We start from the raw sequence: 21083 nt of genomic DNA, 5'->3' as shown, positions 1-21083 counted from the left end.
AGTTTGTCTGAGAACTGGGACCAGAACTCAGGTTTTTCTAACTCCAAATCCACTCTGTTGACATCTAAATGTGAAAAGGTTTCTCCCTGTCAATGCTTCTGTATTCTTGGCAGATACCACTGATGACAAGCCAACCTCTTGGGCATTATTATCAGGAGGTTTGCTCGGCCACCTTAGAGAAGGGAAAATGTTTTTTAAAAGGAGGGTTCTAGGGTGTGGGCCTGAATACTTTTCTTCAGCTATACCTTCCTCAAATTTAGTAAAATCACATGAGTGAAAGGTGATTTTAGACACACCAAGAAGTTTTAAAGCCCCATTTTTACAGAAAGCTAAATGTAATCTTTAAAATATTAGTATCAGTTTTAAATTTTATTGGTACATTCAACCCATCTGCCACTTGTTTAGCTTAGCTAGAGAGGATGACTTGTTGAGCTCTTGGACTGACTCACTGACATTTTACTGATGTAGTTAGGCATTAAGTATGACACTTAGCATTCATTAGTCTGCCTTATCCTCAAAGCCTGCTGAAATAGTCTTTTCAATCCCACCCTTGAGCCAATACACAGTATAGCTTCCATTTGTGATAAAATCATTCTGAAAAATTTGTGCGTAAATTAAATCACATTTTCCCACTAAAATTAAAATCATAACAGAAATGTTCTGTTTAAATTTCTGAGTGATCTTTAGTTGGCATTGATTTCTAGCCAATGTCTAAAATATCTAAAAAAATAAAAGTTTCTCTTTACCCAAGTAATACATAATCTGTAAATAAACAATTATGCTAGGAGATTTATTGAAAGGAACCTTTAGTTTAAGTAGAATCTTTTTTTAATATATTCACTCTGTAACTGATCTATTCTGAAGGTTTTGGTCTTTATTATCATATTTTCTTCAGACAGATACACTTGTATCTAATGCTTTTTAAGTAATGGAATCTGAGCCAGTAGGGTCAAGGATTTCAAGATGAAGGAGTCTGATTTTCTCTTCTGCTATCATCATGTACCAGCTAAGTACTCCCCTGGGAGGAGAATGACAAGACATTCATTCTCTTTTTTCTTATGAGGCTATTGGAAGGGTGAGAGGTCCTTATTGTGTGGTTTCTAGGAAATAGTTTGTGGCCCTAACTAGTCTCTCCTTTTTTTACATTTCCCTCCCCACTCCCCTGATAACAAGTTTCACTTTACCCAAAGCCAGAGACTTTGGTGGGAAGGACAATTTATGGAGTATTCCTAAATTCTTCTCAGGGAGTCTTGGAATATACCAAGTGCTGGAAGCCAGCCCCTGGGCTCTGCAATGTGATCCAGACACATTATTAGAATCTTAAGTAACTTGCCGGGTATGCTGGAGTGGGTCTCACTGGTATTCTGGGTTTTGATAGAGTTGGATGATAAAATAAGACAACCTGTTTCATAGGCAACACATGAATCTACTTATCATTGACGTGCCAATGCCTTTTTCCCCAGGTGCTTGATATTAATTTTTCAAAGCCCTGACCTAAAAGACGTAATTTCAAAATATACTGAACAGAGGCTTATGAATTTAGGATGCAACTGGATTCAGATTCATTGTGACTTTGAAGGCTTGAATTGGTCCAAGGAGTCCAAGAGCAACCCCTGAAATGCAGTGCTCTTGTATTTATGTCATGAAATGTTGCAAAGCCTGGCTAAATTGTATTATTGGAGGGAGTTGGGCTACACAGGGATATATCCTTCCATGACCAGGTTGGACCATTCAGCATCTTTCTTTGGAGAGCGCATGCCCTCAGGGCCTGTAAGTTCTTTATGAAATTCAGAGGAAGAACACAGTAAGTAGAGAGTTATGACTTAAGCACCTAAGGGTCTAGCTTTTGGATTTCAAAAGTACAACCAGCTGCACCTCTGTCAAACTGCCCATGGAGATGCAGAGCCTGGTGAGAAGTGAGATGACAAAGTCTGTGCATGTGCATGTGTGTGGCAAGAGTTGGGGGAGGGGGATGTGAACTCAGCATACTTTTCCTGATAAAATTGTACTTGACCCCTTGATATTTTACATATTCAGACTGGAAAAGGATGAAACAAATTTCACTTGGGAACTTGACATTATTCATTGCAATGGGAGCAGTCCACCAACTTTTTATCCTCAAAGCAAGGTGATATCAACTATGAAACTTAATTCTGATTTCATCTTACCATAGACTAAGCATTCCTTTCTCTCTTTGCTTCCTCAGTTTCTTCTTACCCAGTCTTACTCCCTGGATGCTACCCACACTCAACCTCAAGGTATATAATCCCAACGTCAATCCAGGGTTCCCTCAAAAATAGGCAGCCAGGAATGTGAACCTGAATGCTAATATGGATTATGAGCTCTTTAAAATGGCAAAGAAAAACTGGTCTTCCTCATCTCCTTGAAATCAAAGTCTTCAAATGACCTTCTCTGTTCCTTTCACTGATTTTAATACATTAGATGCCACTTTAAAAACCCAAATTTAGTAGCTGTTTAGTTTCAGAGATCTTATGAGATTTCTGGAGCTGCTCAGGCTTTCTCAGAGTCATTTTCTAGAGGGAGATGGAGACCCACTGTCAGACAGCCTGGCTGCTAAACCAATGTGCACTAACCACACCTTCCCTGGCTCGGTTACCAGCTCATGGCACACCATGAATCATTACCTGGCAGCAATAAATACTAGATGACAGAGTGCCTTGTGCTATTGAGAAGCTGAAAAGACTCACCATATAAACTACAAGGGAACTTGAAACTGCATAAAGATGAATAAAATGGCATTTGGGATAGAATTTCAGGTGAGCTGGAGTAGGCTAGTCTCAGCTGCCAGATGTACTTTAAAAAATTCCTCTGAGTAGTATTTCAAATGTCGTGATACCCAGTATGACTATAATTCACTCTCAGCAGCAACGTGGTGTTACCCTCATCAGTGGCAGTCTGTCAAGATCAAGCATATAATGCTTTAACTCTTAGCTGAAGGTTTTCAGGAATAAAAAACTAAAGCAGATGTTGAACACGGCAAATTGGACCTCCCTTCTTCCTCCTCCTATTTCCCTCGCACTATTAACTTTTAATTTCTTGATGCTCCACTTCTGATTTTCCTTCTCTTACTAACCTCTGTTGCCTTACCCTCCTTCCATTTCTTAGATCTCTCTCCATTGTTTATTTTATTTTTATTTTTAAAAATCTTATTCAAATTCCATTATGTTATTATGGCTTTTGCTGACTAAAGCACTTAATTTCCCTATAGATGCCTAAATTCCTTATCTTGATTAATGGTACCCAGTCACCTAAATCTGAAACTTGGGAGTCACTGAACCACTCTGTATCTCTCATCCCCTTGTCTAACTGTTCATCAGGTTCTTTTTATCTCCTTTCCATTTTATTCTTTTTTTCCAATTCATTACCCACCTTTTGATCCCTACTATATCTGCCTTAGTTCAAGCCTTTATCATCTCTAGCCTGGACTCTTAGAACAACTTTCTAACTCTTTTCCCACACAAGGCTGCCCTCCCTCTGCCCCTTTACACTTTTGCCATCCTAAGCATGTCAGTCCCCAGTTTCCTTCACTTGTTCCCTAGAACTTGTAGATAGAGCCCTAACCTCTTTCTACTGCATACAGGACCCTCCAAAACCAAGTCCCTGTCTGTTTGTAGCCTCATCTCCACTGCCTGCTCATCTGCCAACCCACTGCAGCCATACTGGATTGCCTCCACGCCCCATGACGTCCCCTGCTAGGAATGCCCAGCATCTCAATGTCTACTTCACAGTTTCATACCTTCCAGTGCCCCACTCAAGCCTGCATTTTCCATCATGCTTCTGCTGATTACCCCTTCCTCTGTGGGTAATCACGGACACTCCTCTGTGGGTACTCCTCTGTGGACTCATGCTAGCTTCTTTCTACCCCTGTTACGTACGGTACTGCCTGCCCATATTGTGAAAATTATTTGTTTGCATGTGGCTGCCCTTACTAAACTGTGCTCCCTTTGAGGACAGGGATCTTGTCATATTCCTTTCATAGTCTCAGTGCCTGTCAACAGTAGGTATGTTTGCTAATGAATTAATGGTTGGATTAATGGAGCACATTATTTAAAAAACATCACATATAGATTCATATGAGATAAAGCAAGTTCAGTAAACTGTTAAAGCTAGATCCAGATGGTGGGTATTCATTGTAAAATCCTTTCAACTTTGTGTATCAATGTTAGAAGGGGAACCATTTCTTAAACTTTGGTAGTTAAAACTATTCTCAAGATTCTATCAGTGGCCCATTTCATCCATAGAGCCCTCCCTGAAAGACTTTATTTTAGATCCTAAGAGATCTCTATTTGTCCTACTCCGTTTTCCGGTAGAGCTGAACCAGGTTCTCAGTAGCCTCCCACTATGAGTCAAGAGACTCTGACTCTTCAGGGGAGAAGTAGGTCCTCTTCTGCCCTCGTACATTCACCAGAACATGCTGTTTCCCCGACTACTGGACTTTTCTCCCAAATTTCCCTTAGTAAGAGCATTTCTTCTCTCCCTGATCTGATTCCCAGAAGCCATATCAGGTTACTCTCACGATCCTTTCATGCAACAGCCTCTTCTCTTTTGAAAACCATGTTATCTGCCCATTCCATAACTCTAGGAATGACAACTTATGATTCAACACAACTGTTTCATCTACTTTTCCCAAGTACATGCTGGGTTGTTCCAACTACACATTATGGCTGGCTCACAGACCACTTAGTCTATGAAGCTTGCCTTGATCCAAAAGGTTAAAGTCATTGGTCCTTCATCTGAGTTGTCTTAGCACTTGTGTAGACTGCTCCACATAACACCTTCCAACTTCCTTTATTTATTTTTTTAAAGTATCTTCCCTGTAAGACTAGGAAGTTATAAATGTATTTGAATTTTCCATAATGAATGGCAGAGGCTGGCCACAGCAAGCATTCAATAATTAGCTGCTGATGAAATGAACAGATAGTTTCAGGTATTTAAATGTGTTCGATATATGCTATCGGGAAGCCAAAGAGAACACAAAACAAGTTATGACAGACATACTCTTTATGCTTTAAATCTAATTTTGTAAAAGAGACTGATCCTCTTTCTTTTAAATGAGTCAACAGTTTTAGGGAATAACAATTCTAAGATTAGTCATACTTTGTTGGATTAATAATTTCCTAAAAGTTTTCTCCTATACTGAGAAGGCTAAAAATACTGTCTTAACTGCTTACTTCAGATTAATATTAATAAAAGTAATTTGACCAAGCAGATTAAATGACCATGAGGTGTTTCTCCAAATAATTCAAGAAACCTCAGATTAACACCTATTCATTTTAACAGAATTTCTTTAAGGCAGAAATAAGTGCAGTTGCAAACGATATTCCACTCACTCTGAAACCAGCACTGCATCTTCACCTGCAAAGCTTGTGTATAAATAATGAACAACCAAAGAAAAGCTTTTGGAGAAATTACTAAAATGGCCTAAAATAAAGCCATAAACATAACTTTAACATATTTATTGTTGTGGGCATGTCAAAAAGCCAGTTCTTTCAGCAATGATTAAGCCTTAATCTGTTGAATCAGGCTGATGGTCATGCCAGAAGTTTCTCTACTTCATAACCAGAAGCTCTGTTTTCATGCTAAAGTTCATAGCCTACTTTAAAGAGTAAATTAAGAGCAACATGAAAATGTAGTTGAAACTGACATGCCCTTGGGCTCTGCCAAATCTGGGTTCAAGTTCTGACTCTACTAGTTCCTAGTCTTGTAATTTGGGCAAGTCACTATTCCTTTCTGTATATGAGATATACATCTTATATATAAGATGGATAATAAAAATAAAGAACCTAACATAATACCTAACATACAGCAGTTTAATATGATAGTTATATCCTCTTTTCCACCTCAACCTTTTATCTTCCAACTCTGAAAGAAAAACAAACCCCTAAACACACATGATTGATTGCTAATAATTTACAATGGATAAAAGTTGTTTGCTGCAATCTTACAGAAAACATATATTTTGATTTAGATCATTTAAAAGAGAGAGTTTTGCTAAGAAAAGTACTTTTGTTTGTCATGGATTTTGAGCTCTTCTCAAGAGAAGGAAAGCTATATTTCCAGAATGTCCTTTACCAAAGGGACAAAAAAGAAATAGATGGCATTAGAGCCAGAGGTTTTGCAAATTAAAGCTGTGATTTTGAATTAAAGTAGGACAAGGCTATATTTCTTTGAGAGAGAACATCATACAATAAGTATACCATTTTGAGGCTCAGATATAAAAACCAGACTACTTGCAAAGATGCAAGATTGCTGTATCCTGTCATACAAGATGATTGCACTCCCTAAAATAAATTCCTATGGAAACATTTCTAAAAAGTGAATGTAATTTTTTTTTTGGTGAAGAAGATTGGCACTGAGCTAACATCTGTGGCAGTCTCCCTCTATTTTATATGTGGGACACCACCACAGCATGGCTTGATGAGCAGTGTCTAAGTCCACGCCCAGGATCCAAACCTGTGAACTCTGGGCCACTGAAGTGGAGTGCGCGAACTTAACCACTATGCCACGAGGCTAGGCCTTGAATGTAATTTTTAAAAAATCACTTCAAATGGATAAATCTGGCCAAAAGGAATAGATCTCTTTTTAATAGGTTCATAAGCATATAATTTTCATTTGAAAAATACTAACAAATTATATTCAGGATAGTTCTTTATTTTTGTTTTGTTTTTTAAGCAGAACCCTATAGTTGAGTTTCTTACATAATTTAAATTCACAGCTTCATGTGTTCATGTGCATGTATTTGATCATGTCTCTATTTCCATATAAGAAGGTAGTCTGAACTTACTGACTACGCCATATTTGTCTCCATATTCCCATGGTTTCTGATATAGTGCTTTTTACATAGTAGCATTCAGGAAATTTCAAATGAATGCCTAACATATTCATTTGTTAGTGAATAAACAAAGTACATGTATTTAAATAAGATATAAGAAAATTTAGTGTTGGCTAGGCATTGGCTGTTAATAAATGGATTTCCCAATATATAGGAAAGAAAAATGTCAGAGCCCGAAGATCTTTGTCTCCCTTTATAAACAGCTATATAATTATCTTTTTCTACTTTTCTACAATGAGAAAATTAGCATTTGAAACACAAGTAGTTTCAAACACACGCTTTCATTACAGTCTTATAACGAGCATGAATTTTAATCTTCACGAAGGTAGAGATCCATTGTTACATCCAAAAAGAAACAGAAGTTTTCACTTTTATGTGTGGTTCATTAGAAATCATATATATTTCTAGAATGCTAGGTTGGACATGATCTTTGAGATTATCCACTCCAATCTCTCATTGTATGGATAAATCAACTTAGCTCCAGAAAGATGCAGTGACTTAACAAGGTCATATAGTCAGTGGAAGAGTCAGGGAAGACCACAGGTTTCCTGATCACATATCCAGCATGTATTCAGCTTTCCCAAATGCTCTTTACAAACTATACTACAATGGTCGTTTTATGGGGCTCTTCAAACCCTGGGAACCAGTATAGGTAAGTCACTAGAGACCACAGGCCCCTTCTCCATGGAAAACTCACCTTCAGTATTGGAAATGGGGGTACTGTCACATTTGCTTTCACACTGCTGCATCGATGGAGGCCGGACAGTTTCTGGACAGTCACTAGATGCCTGTCCAGTGTAGGAGAGACATTGCACAGTCCGCATTTGCTGTCCAAGGCCGCACTGAGCAGAACACTAAACCCAAAGACAGAGAGAAACAAAATACTGATCTTAACAATTTTCAGGAGGTAAAAAAGATACTACATAATTTCAAAGACTGTATACATTAGCTTTTAAAGCTCAGATGTAGTTCATGTTGGAGAGCTGTATGATTAGGTCATTCTACTGCAGAATTGGTTTAGAAACTCAAGGATCATGTTGTTACCCTAGAAATGGAAGCAACATAGTTCCCAGAAGACAAGAGATGGCAATTTCTTGGGCTACTATTCCAACAGTTCCAAGCAGTGCTGGTGAACCCTAACAGTATAGTGTGAAAATCCTCACGATGAAGTAGAATAATCAGAGATTCTAGGGCTGGGACATCACTGGTGCTTTCTGTTTATTACAGGCTTGTGGGCAAACAACCTGATGGTCCATTGGAGTGCTGTGAATCTGACCAAAATATTAGTTCAGAATAACAGCAATGACTGCTGTAGGGCCTGGTGATGGGGCCAGTTTGAAAAAAAAAAAAGAGCTTAAATAGGTACCTTGAATTTTCCAAGGTATTGTCAGCCACACAAAACCTGAGAAGTGGTCTGGCATTAGCCAATTAGCATGTGTCCCTCTCCTTTTTCATGTAATCAGGGATTTAGTTACTTCAGAATTGAAGTTACTCTCTGAGCGGTTTAGTTTCAGCTGGGACTGATCAGCTATCCAAGCTGAAGAAGGAAGCTGGGTCTCTTCTTTGGGCCTGCCCCCTAGAATACCAGAAAGCCTGTGAGATTTGGGACCAAAAAGATGAGGAGCTAACTGGTGCCAAGTGAGGATGATGTTTACAAGGTAAACAAACCAAGGCCCTCTTGGATTTGTTTGCAAAAACTCTCAAAGCACTGACAGGATTCGCATGGATATTCATAAATACGTCTATTTTTAAGCTTCTAAATACAGAGTTACAAATAAATGCACCATAAAAATGTATTAAAGCAGTGCCGGTCCCGTGGCCAAGTGGTTACGTTCGCGCGCTCCACTTCGGCGGCCCAGAGTTTCGCTGGTTGGGATCCTGGGCGTGGACATGGCACCGCTCATCAGGCCACGCTGAGGCAGCCTCCACATGCCACAACTAGAAGGACCCACAAAAAAATATACAACTATGTACCAGGGGGCTTTGGGGAGAAAAAGGCAAAAAAAAAAAAATGTATTAAAGCATCTTTGAAAAGATGTTTTCACTGGTTAATCTCAATTTTAGGAAACTGAATTGAAAATACAGATGAAAAGAAAAAGACTTGACAATATTTAAAAGAATAATCTCAAATTGATAATTGTAAATTTAGTGAAATCACTAACATGCAAAAACTTTCAACTGACCTTTATATAATAGTGCCTTGAAAGAAAGAATATATAAGGAAGGAAATGCCTACCTGGTTTAAATAAAAATTAAGACAGCATATCTTGTTCTTTAATAGCATAATATCAATCATATATTATGAAACTGTTACACTTCTACAGAGAAATGTTTAACTGCACATAATACTCTTACACTGTATTTTATACTGCACTACATACTTGTGTATTCCACTTGAGTACTTTGCAAATTAAACTAAATATTGTTACACAAACGCAAAGGTTAATTACTTTATGATCATATTTCTTTTGTCTCTCCACAGGGCTGAGCACAGAGCAAGTAAATTTATTTGCCTTAAGGTAGACTGAAAATCTTTGCCCTCTCCCAAATGTAACAAAAGAGGTCTGTAGATACTAACACAATCTAGCAATATTGAATTTTGTCCAGAAATTTTGGTAACTACTTCCATGAAATGCCATTTTTAATAAGTAATGGCAGGTTCAGAGCCCAAAAAGAATCATACTAATGTAGTTACATGCCATTATGATTTATTTGGGTCTCAGATATTAGAAAATGACTAGCTACAAGGTTAATTATAAAACCACAGGAAAAGGGCATTGATTATCTAGAATTTACTTTCTGGAGCATTATTTTTTAATGAAACTTAATAGATTTTCTTTTTGACATTCAAAAGAACAATACTCAATTTTTCTTCTATCCAAATATGCCAATTTGTTTTTAAAGGATTTAAAGTGGCCTTCGTCAAGACAGCACAATTTAAAAGTAAGTGAGAAAGAAGAGAGAAAAAATAGGAATTGGAACATAAAATGGAAATAAGTCTAACACAAAAATATATACCAAAAGCCCTGTATACTTGCTTCCCAATTCATAGTGTCCATCAGATACATCCATTGAAGAATAAGCAATATTTCAAAAATTGTCAATCACATTATCAAGCTAATTAAAACCCCCACATCTTTTTTGTGAGGTTGAGAGGAGTTACTCTGCAAGCGGGAAAATTAAGACACTGGTGTTAACTGATTTGTTTTTGAATTAGTTGAGAGAGTTTTGCTTATAATCCAAAGTTTTCGTAGCTTATTCAAATCTCTGGCCATCTCAACTATTTCTCTTTTAATTCTAAGTTAACATGTTAGGATGCAAGGAGTAGGTAGAAGTGGGAAGTGCGTAGATATGGGAGAAACATGGCTAAGTGTGTATCTGTGTGGCTGCTGGTGTTTGTGCATTATTTCAGACACGTATCTCCGACCTAGATTTCTGTGCTGTTACTCATCTCTTGAGCCCTTACAATGACCCAATCAGGAGCCTCAAGTGTCTCAAGCTGCTTCTTCAGCAGGAGCCCACAGTCCACCTGCCTTACCTGGCCCCAGTCTCCTGTCACCCAGCGAGGAGGAGGGCAACGGCCCAAACTGCAGCGGATGCGGACAGGAGGTTTGCTCTCCTCTGGACATTGTGCAGCTGGGAATGTTTTAGCGAGGTCACTGCTCTTGCACAGAACAATCCGATGCTTGAAACCTGGACCGCATTTGGGAGTGCACTGGAAATAAAACAAATGCTAATGAATAAGGACAGTTTAAAAAGGAAAATTTAAGGGAAGTCTTAAAGTTAATGTATGTGTATTCAATATACTTATACACTAAATTCTAGGCAAAATCTTTCAGATATGAAAATTTCTTAGGTTTTTAAACAGAAGTACTTTTATCTTTTTTCCTAAGGTCTTTAAGAGCTAAATCCAAAGTTTGCTTTTCTTGGCTAATTTATTTTCTTCTTTTATTGAAGGTAGGTTTACTCCTCCATTCCTCCCTATCCTTGGCCACATTCAGCTGTGACAAGATTCTGCTAATTTTTGGAATGTGGAATTCTTGGTTTTCTAGCTTCTGGGTACAGTCTTCTGAAAAGAATTCTTATGTTATTAGTAGACCGCGAGAACTTTTCTTTGTGAAGCAAGCTGGGGGTTGATTGAGATGCTGATTCTTACAATGTGGTGGCTAAGAATGCACGGTCACAGGTGAAGGTTTATTGCGCAGAAAATCTCTAGACCTTTCTCTATCAGTTAAACATAATGGATTTGACTACTCTTTAGTTGAGCCAGTCTGTTCTTTATACTGAAGAAAAGACTCTTTCTATGTTACAAAGTCTATTATTTAACTCTCTTCCAGGTTAATTGGAGTGCTCTGTTTCTAGAGGCACTTGTTTAGTCTGGTGGCCGACTGAAGTCCCCCACCTTTCTCCCCTGTACGTCTGAACCCTTCTTTAAAGTCTGTACTTCCTATCAGTCAAGTGAGGACCTTATCCACAACATTTTGAAGCCCTGTTTCTATACCTTTCACTCAAAAAACATTTCCAGATTTCCTACAGGTACTACACTAGAGTGGGGGAAGGGGAGTATAAAATAAATAAGAGGGGCCGCCCCGTGGCCGAGTGGTTAAGTTTGCGAGCTCCACTGTGGTGGCCCAGGGTTTCACCAGTTCGGATCCTGTGCGTGGACATGGCACCACTCATCAGGCCACGTTGAGGCAGCGTCCCACATGCCACAACTAGAAGGACCTGCAATTAAGATATACAACCACATACTGGGGGGATGTGGGGAGATAAAGCATAAAAAAATAAAATAATAAAATAAAATAAATAAGATGGTCTCTACCCTCAAGGAGCTCACAGTTTTATGTTGGAGACAGACTTGTGACCACAGGTTAAGTACCAAAAAAGAGGATGCAGAATATATAATTTTTGTATCACTAATCACCATCTGCCTATTTATAATTATGTATTTACATGTCTTCTCAACCCTACCAGACTATAAGCTCCTTAAAATTATTTCATTTCTGTTTCTTCTTTGAACACCACCCACCCTGACCCCCAGGATCTAGCAGAGGGCTTTGAGTATGCACTCAATAAATATATACTGTCCTTTATCTGAAATGATGATGGCTTTCATTTACCATTAGGTAAATGAAGACGTATTAGTTGTGGGACAGGATGTCTTAATGAACACTGTACACACCCCTGAGTGGCTTTGTCAGGGGCAATCCTTGAACTTGGTACATGTCATAGAAAGAAAGAAAAATATTAACGTTTTTCAGGTGAAAATCAAGGATCCCGTGAAAACTCTTCACCACAATGAATGTAGAACTTAGAAAAAGTTTCATTAAGATGCATTTCAAAGGAGGATAACATCCAGTTCTTCCCAATATGGCTCCAGAAGAGGGTTCAGTTAGGGACTTAGAGATCAGGAGAGAAATTCCTGATCCCTGTTCTTCCTTTCACGGCCAAATCAACATCCTTATTGCCAGCTGCTGCCTCAGTCTACCCATATTTTCAATTACTAGGTCCTACTAATCCAACTCCTAAATCTCTCTCACATCTGTTGATTACTCTCTGTCGCCACTAACTTTACTTCAGATAAACATCATTTCTTGCAGTGTAATACTGCAATGCCTTTCTAACAGGTCTCTCATTTCTTGCTCTTACCTCACACCAATCCACTCTCTAAAGCATAAATCCAATTCTATTCTCTTTTGATTACAAAACATCCTTTAATTGCTCAATATTGTCTTCAAGATAAAAATGCAAACTCTTTAAATTTATGCTTACTACACTTGGATAGGAAGGCTTGCTTACTTCTTCAGATTCATCTCTCCATCCTAACTAATTTGCAGTATTGTCTAGTGCTAGCCCAGTGCCACACACAAAGCTAATGCTGTGGCTGCTTCTATGACTACTACTACTATGAATAATGATAATAGTAACAGCAGCTACCATTCAATAAACACTGTACATACTGAGTGTTGTGCTAAGTGCTATAATTTAGAGTCCTCACAAAAATCCTGTGAGATGGCAATTATTATTCTGTTTTTAAAATGAGGAAACAATCTTTGAATAAGTGGTTGGTAGAAAGTCATGCAGCTATTAAACGGCAGTGTTAATGCTCACTCCTATTGAGTGTTTCCTGGATGTTAGGCACTACCCTATGTACTTTGCATATATTGTCTCGTTTAATCCTCACAACAACGTTATCACTTTATATTTCAAGAAACCAAGACAGACAACTATGTCTTGCAATCATGTATTCTGTAGAATGAGTAAAGCCCTGATTCAGGTCTCCTGAGTTTGCCCTACTTGTGTCTAGTCCTCTTGACTTCACACCAAGTTTCCTTCACCATCCACCAATGTTAGAAGCCACAGCCATGGAGGATTTCTGTCACTTTCTTAATGCTTAATATTATTATTGATAATAATAACACTGCTACCTTACATTCCATTAGAGTTTCACAGTTCACAAAATACTTTCAAATACATTACTCTTAGAAAAACTTTTGAGAATTGTTACAGATGTGGAAAGCTTAAGCAACTTAAGGTTAAATGGATACCAACTGGCAGAGCTGGAACTAAATCCTAAACCTTCTAATCCATACTGTAGCTCTTAGCATTGGAGAAACAAAGTCATGGGAAGACATGAGAAGTATTAATTATTACAAAAGATAAATTGAGGTAAAGTACAAGAGGATAGAAGGGTACTTCTGACTTTAGGGAGAAAGGCAGCAACACATAGGATGTATAGAGAATTTAGTTTTAGTATTTTAGGCTACGACTAGTTCTTTATATTGGGAACATTTATTGAAATATGTACCCCTCTCCCCTTCACATTTTAAATGCATGCAAATGTATATTAAAGCCTGGGACATATGTCCCTTGCTTATTCTAACATCTTTTTCCAGTAGCAAGAAACTTCTGCTATTATTTGAAGACGGTAGTAATATGTAGCAGTCTTTCTTAAGAGCCTTTGCCAAAGTCCTGCTTACAATTAGGGGAGGCAAACAATGCAAGGACAGACAATTCATTCATTTGTGTCTGAAAAGTCCCCAGGAGACCAAAAACAAAACAAAACAGATTGATAATAATAGGGAGGAGAATAAAAAGAGAAAGCAACGCTAACATTTACTTGTTAAGTATCAGGCAGTGTTTTAAGTCCTTTGCATGTCATAATCTACCTCATCGTCATGGAAACCTCCTGAAGTACTGTTTTCACACCCATTTTAGAGGGGGGAAACTAAAGCAATGAGAAGCACAGATAAATCCAGATAGCAGGTTCCCACTGGAATAAAACTCTGAAATGCAAATGTACAAAGACACAAACCCTCTGTGGGACAATGTGCAGTTATATGCAACGCTGAAGATACAATGACATCTTCTATGGGGACACGAAATAATTTTAGAAAATTAAAGCCAAAACTCCACTAAATAACCCAAGGATATTCTATCCTGTAGCACTAGAAGTAGAGAAATAATCAACAGGATTCTGAAAATAGTGAATGACTGAAAACTACATTTCTGCCACATTCTGACTCAATGAATAAAACAGACCTGAGCCCTGCAGATCTAGCCACAAATATTACATGTCTAAAGCCAGAATCTCAACTCTGGTCTCTGCAAATATTGTGCTTCTTAAGGGTGATTATAAAATTAAATGTTTAAAAATTGCTTGAAAAAAAACAGTAAAGGCACAGGGACCAGCTTCACTCTAGGTAGAACTGTCTCCTGCAAATTCTTCTGACCTGAGGTCAGAGATGTTCAAGCAGAGATGTTTTTATTTTTACTTCTTCCCATCGCTTTATTTAGCCTACATTTCATCTTTGCCTCTCTTTAGCCTTCTGATAAATAAATATGTTTATCCATCTGACAGTCTCAGCTTTATTTAGCTATCTCAAAAAATAAGAAATTCTAGAGAAGCAAGATGTTGCCATGATTATGCATGATTAATAGGCATTTAACTTTATTATGAGTGCTTCACAGATAATCATTGGTCTATACCCGTGTAACAGGTATATATATATATATATGCATTTTTTTTTTCTTTAAAGATTGGCACCTGAGCTAACATCTGTTGCCAATCTTCTTTTTTTCTTCTTCTTCTCCCCAAAGCCCCCCAGTACATAGTTGTAGATTCTAGCTGCAGGCCTTTCTGGTCGTACTATGTGGGACGCCGCCTCAGCGTGGCTTGATGAGTAGTGCTATGTACACGCCTAGGATCCAAACCAGTGAAACCCTGGGCCGCTGAAGTGGAGCACGTGAACTTAACCACTCAGCCATGGGGCTGGCCCCTGTTACGGGTATATTTTTGCACTTGTTAATTCTGCAGTAAAATTCATTAGTAATAATTAGAAATTCAATATTTAGTTCAGTAATAAAAATTCATCTTTTAGATTAAATCATAGTTGCAAATATCAAAATCCATTCCATTTATTCTCACAGTAAACCATTAGGTAGTTGGATGGAAGATATTGTTTCACTGGGCAATCCATTATTTAATAAAGTTATTTTTTACTGTTTCCTTCCTGCAGGTAAATATCTATTTTTCCTCTTTTATTCACATAATCAGAATCTCACAATTATTTAAAATCTGACCAAACCATTTGTTTTTTGTTTTTATCTCAATGGGATAGAGGAGGTGATTTTTACGAGAGATGCTTTTATGCTTTTAGCTTAACGTTCTGTGATTAAGAAGCAAAAAAAAATTTTGCAGAAAAAAGTATTTGAAACCACACCAAGGAAAACAATTTGGCTCTCACTTGTAAAGGATAGAAACATTAACATTTTGAGGTTAGACTGAGTTCTCTCTTGAGAGGTGGGTTTAATTCTCTTGATCATAGTACTAAGTAGAACCTAGGAGAAGCCAAGGTGATGTCACAATTGTCTTCTAAAAGCCCAGTCCCTTGTAGGTAGATTCCGTGCCCCACCCCCCCGGCCTTCTTAAGTACTGGTACCTAAATATAAGTCCTATAAAGTCAATTGAGTATGATATCAGTCATCCACTTGTCCAAGAGTAAGTACAAGAAACAGACCTTTCTCAATGGGCATTCTGTGGGAGTCAAAAGAAACTATTCCGATACATCAAAAGAATGGTTTAGGATTGCTGGAGCCAATCCACAGTATGCAGCAATGCTTTTAAGAGTTACTTGCCAAGAGAGGGCAAAAACAGAAAACCATTTAAGTCCAACATAGCATGGGCGATCCCAAGAGTGAAGCTGGATTATAGGAAATGGGAAAGCCATGGCTTCATTAGTTTCACAAAAGGCTGCCAAAGAGCCATTTCCCACCAAGGTAATTTGGCTTTTTTTTCTCTTTTGCCATAGCACTGGGTGGGTTTCACTGATGGGGAAAACGAAAAACGGTTCCTGGCTTTACAACAATGGAAATTTTATATTAGAGCAGCCGGCAAAGAAAAGGAAAAGGTCAAAGAGTACATTCCTCTTGCTGCAACATGTTTTCACCAGTTGAACCTCACCGTTGTGATTAGCAGAGCTTAGACAGCTGATAGCTGGAAGTGGGGAGGGGGGCAGAAAGAGAAGGGAAGTTTTCAAGGGCGTGTCAAAAGAATATTATGTGAAATATTTGCAAAAGTTAACTGGAAGACATTGAACATTGCCTGCTCTTCTGCTGGAACCTCTTTTCATTAGTGGGAGGTGTTCCATTCCTCTGGGTAGAACAGGCTCCTTATTCTCCTTTTGTTCTCCATAGCTACTGAGACATTTATCACTTAAGGCTCTTTACTTTTAGTCATTTTTAACCCACCTAGGAAAGAAGTGGTCTTCCTTGTAAAGCAAGGAAATGGAAGTGTGAGAGTACACTCCCTCTTTTGGAAAATAAATAGGAGAGACTGTATGGGGCAAAAATCATCTCTTTCTTCCTGAACAAAGGATGGAGATGATGGTACAGAAGGTGTTAACTAGAATCTTTGAGATGGTAATGGCAGCATTTCTTGGCCTGTGCTTACCTCAGAATAGTTTTCCTGCACTGTCTGTGGACAGACAACAGCAGCTACCAATGCTTTATCGGTGGTGGTAGTCCCAACACTCCATGCCCTCAGCACTCCTTTCCCCTAAGTTTTGACTCAGCCATCTTAAAGAAGATAGCAGAAATGTGATTAAAAACCCCTTTAGCTTATTCCTATTTCTTCAGGCAGCCTCCAGGAGTGCCTAAGAGCCTGGTGGAGCTATTTGAGCAAGTCACTTCTAAGACTAGACAGATAAGAATCAAAATTCTAAAAGTAGGGTCACTATAACCCATATGAGGTTGAATTAGGAAGAAAACCTTAAAATGGCAATTAGAATGGAAACATACAGTAATATAGATAAGTTGTTTCTCAAGGTGATTATATTTGGTTGTTTTATATTAAAATAAAAATATGATGATACAGAAAAGTGTAAGTCAGGAGACCAACGTGAAATGAGTCTACATATGAGGAGGTTTTAGTGTTTTCATGGTTGGCAGAAATTTCTTCTAGTTTCTGCTTATCAACTTATCTTTTTTTCTCTACTTTTTGTAGAAGAATAATGTGGTATAAAGTTCTGTATTCAAGCCTTCTTATTACTTATCACTACTTTATTTAATCTTATCTTCCATTTATTCTTGAAAACATCCTTTTCCCCCATCCTACTTTCACCACATGGTCTTTGTGTTTCTGTTCAGTGGTTTCTTTTATCAAGAGCACCTTCTCCACCTTCCCTATTCTCTTCCCTACTTCATATTCTATACTCCAATGGTTCAACTCACATCAACTAAAAGCCTGTGATCCTACTCCAGGCTATTCTTACCTTCTTAGCTCTGTATTTATATATCACTTCTATACACTTATACTTCACAATGCCCCACTTCATTAAACACTATCTTATATCATTCTATAGTTGTTTCACAGATATTTCTTATTTTCCTAAGCTTATAGGATTCTTTCGTGTTCTCCATACTGCTTAACTCATTGTGTTTAGTAAGCACCCAGTCATACCTACTGACTTGACCTGAAACCCTAAAACTGTTGCAGCCAATCATCAGGTCTGCCATTATGATTTTCCAATGACAAATTTGTCATCATTGTCAATGACTAGGTATGGACTTCTATAAAAGTCTTGGGCACTGAATTGCAAGTAAAATAATGACTTACATGTGGACAACTCTGTAGAATGTCTATTCTCTATCAATGGATTTTATCTTTCAAATGAATTTAGCAGTTAATCCACCCACTGTTAGGGAACAGAAGAGTTCATATTGTTTTCCATAACCACTGAGTGAATAATATCAAGAACATCTCTACATTTGATTGAAACACAAATAAAAGTTAGGTAGGCAGAATGTAATTACTGAAACTGGAGTATGGCCAGGAAACTTGGGAGAACACTCCCAATTCCTCCTAAAGATTCCACGGATAACCATGACTGGTCAGAATCTCCATTTCCATGTGCCATCTTAAACACAGTCCCTCTTTTAGCCCTGGGCCTCTAGGAAAATAAGGCCACTCAAGCAGTAAGATTCACAGGGGGAAAAGTTACATCCACAGGTTCCTAAAGAACAATGTTTAATTTGTTTTTTGTTTATTTTTTGACAAACTTATGTGGTCTACAGGAAATACCCAAAGCAAGTATCACAATGTTTCCAGCAGGAAATGCATCCTGTTTTGCTAACAAGGAAGAATGACCTTTAATTAAAAAGTCAGGTACTCGTTCTTTTTAACATTAACCAATGCTACAGAAGGATTCAGCTCTTCTTTGGGAAATGTGGAGAATGGTACAGTGTGTGTGTATATGTATATGTCTCATGCAGAATAAGGAGTCAAGAATTAACTCCACCTCTTACTTCCCTTTTCATAAGACCATTTTTCTGAGGCCTTTGGATTATTTTAGGCTCTTTTATATACATGTATGCCAGAAAAACATTATCTTAGTCAACTCTTCCTCACTAATCATGTAAGTGGAAGTAACGATAAAATCTGAATGTGACTTTTTGGTATATTATAACCCTCAACTCCATGTTTCTTCTCCAGATGCAAAAGAAGCAATTAAAACATATAGAGAGACATATAAAAAGTGATAATAAATTCATAAAGATTCATATCTCAGAGTTCTGCAGTTAGGCTGGAACATTACTTGGAAAAAAGATACAACATATCACTAATTCTGAGCCTGTGATGCTGTTCAAGAATAGTAAAGAAAGAAAAACCACTTATATGAGCACTCACTATAACAATCTTTCAAATTCACTTTAGGCTTATTTGTATCAAATTGATGACTAGTTTCTCATTGATTGCTCTGACCCAAAAAACTCTACTTCCTGACAAGCAGCAATAAAATATAACATGGCCAAATTCACTGTTATGCAGTCCTTACTTGTTGAGTTCTAAGACGCTCACACGCTCAGGTGTCCTTAATATTAAATGCTTTGGTATTGATAGTTAAGACATCTCAAAACATACAGCCTCAGATTTCCTTACTTCTGACCAGTCCAAAGCCACCCACTGAGGTGGACATGACTGGTTATTGCAGGGCTCTTTTTCAATAGGCCGGTGTGTTAAACAACCACTGTAGTCCAGTGTCTCCTCCTCGGAAGGTCCGATCTTCCTGATGCAGAGCACTGCCCTTGTGCGCATTCCACCATCACAAGTCTTGCTACACTCCAACCAATCCCCAATGAACCACCTGCAGCAAGAAGTGGAAGAAACACAGACAAGCATTTCCTCAGTGCAGCCAGAGATTTTCAGCTGAGTGAAGGCACTTTCATCAATGGACTACATCCTTTTCCTAGAAGGGCTGACAGGTCAGTGTTGGTTGATGTGACAAATGACAGATGGGAGAACTGCTAAGGAAAAGATAACTCACTGTCAGTTACAGCCTAAAGTATAGTGCATGGGCTTTGGAGCAGGCAGAACCCAGGTTTCAACAAGTAATGCACTATGTGTTTTTAAACCTCTGATTTTTCTCCTTTTTTATTAATTTCTAAAATGAGGATAACAATATCAATCATAAGATTGTCAGGAGGATTAAGTAAGGTAATATATATGAAGCTGTTAAATGTTTAACAACTGGCTCTTCATGGGAGGCAGGGAGTCCTAATTTGTTGTATTTGCCAATTTTTGTGGTATAAATACCTCACCATCACCAATTTCAAGCCACCACCTAAACATACTGAATATGAACAAGAGAAGATGTGCTATTAATACGGTCTCAGGAGCCAGTACTAGCTGGCTTCAGCACACCACTGAAAGCTTCTAACATTGTGTCTGGGATACAACAAACAAGAAACAGTAGCTGTATTATTATTACATTGAGCAGAGTCTCGCACAATCAAGGATTTTGTGCTAAAGGAGTAGAAAAAACCTAGAGATTTGTTTTCTGATTCTCAGAAATGAACATTAGGCTTTGCAGAAGATAGAATACCTTTACTGTCCTTACAGGGGGAGAGAAGACCAGGTATCCATCTTGAAGACGTGGGAGTCTTTAAAAACCTGCACCAAGAGCAGAGCCCTGAGCCACCTCTGTGAAAACATGGAGTTCCCTTGCTTTGACCCTACTCCTAAAAATAGCTTCTACACAGCTAACGTGAGAAAAAACTGAGATGTTTTAACAAAATGAACATGTCTCACATTTCTAGGTATACTACTCTTTTTTCCTAAGGTCATCAATGAACTTTCATATTTATATACACATATATAATTTCAGGGGGTTTTGGTGTGTGTACTACTTCTGCAGGACTCACTCTCTTAGGCACATTAATTGGTCCAAGGGACGTGAATCCTGATCCAAATCAGACCAATGAGAATTTGGCTTTAGAATTTTTACATCTTGACTAGAGCAAAAGGGACCCTTTCCTTTCTGGTCACAAAGATGTATAAAGATATAAGAGCTGTGGGTGGTCATGTTTCCTGTCAAGTGGAATTAGCTGATTTGAAAGAATTCACAGGAGCTAGAGTCCTGAGAGTGTTTGAATCCTTGATTTCTAGCCATTCCTCAAGCTAGGTCCATTCTTATCCTTCCCTCAGCTTTGTCATGTAAACCAGTAAATCCTCTTCTGTGCAGAAGCTAGCTGAAGTTGAAGTTATTTCCAACCTGAGTCCTGACTGACACATTATTGTATTTAATTTAATAAATATATGCTGAATGCTTACTATATTCAAGGCACTGTGCTTTGTTTTATAGATGAAGAAAATAAGACCAGTGGTAGGAAAATGGTTCTCCAAAATCATGAAAAGAGCAATGATGGAACTAGGACTAGATCACCCATCAAT

General features: G+C 38.1%; 1 protein-coding gene across 2 annotated transcripts in view; it reads right to left on the bottom strand.

Annotated features, from left to right (window-relative positions):
- The window catches only part of ADAMTS6 (ADAM metallopeptidase with thrombospondin type 1 motif 6), a 315103-nt gene that overhangs the window by 7205 nt on the left and 286815 nt on the right, over positions 1–21083 (bottom strand). Inside the window, exons 22-24 of one of the 2 annotated variants that reach the window (XM_046670994.1) lie at positions 19293–19497; positions 10392–10568; positions 7551–7707 (exon numbers count right to left, since the gene is read on the bottom strand). In XM_046670994.1, the coding sequence (XP_046526950.1) occupies positions 7551–7707; positions 10392–10568; positions 19293–19497 (539 nt within the window). Of the gene's footprint in view, positions 1–7550; positions 7708–10391; positions 10569–19292; positions 19498–21083 lie in introns of those variants that run through there. The other variant, XR_006890005.1, reaches the window with a different exon arrangement.

The sequence above is a fragment of the Equus quagga genome, chromosome 9, assembly GCF_021613505.1.
Source record: "Equus quagga isolate Etosha38 chromosome 9, UCLA_HA_Equagga_1.0, whole genome shotgun sequence".
In the NCBI taxonomy this organism is placed as follows: domain Eukaryota; kingdom Metazoa; phylum Chordata; class Mammalia; order Perissodactyla; family Equidae; genus Equus; species Equus quagga.
The sequence above is the reverse complement of the archived record's forward strand: the minus strand, read 5'-3'. Positions and strand labels throughout refer to the sequence as shown.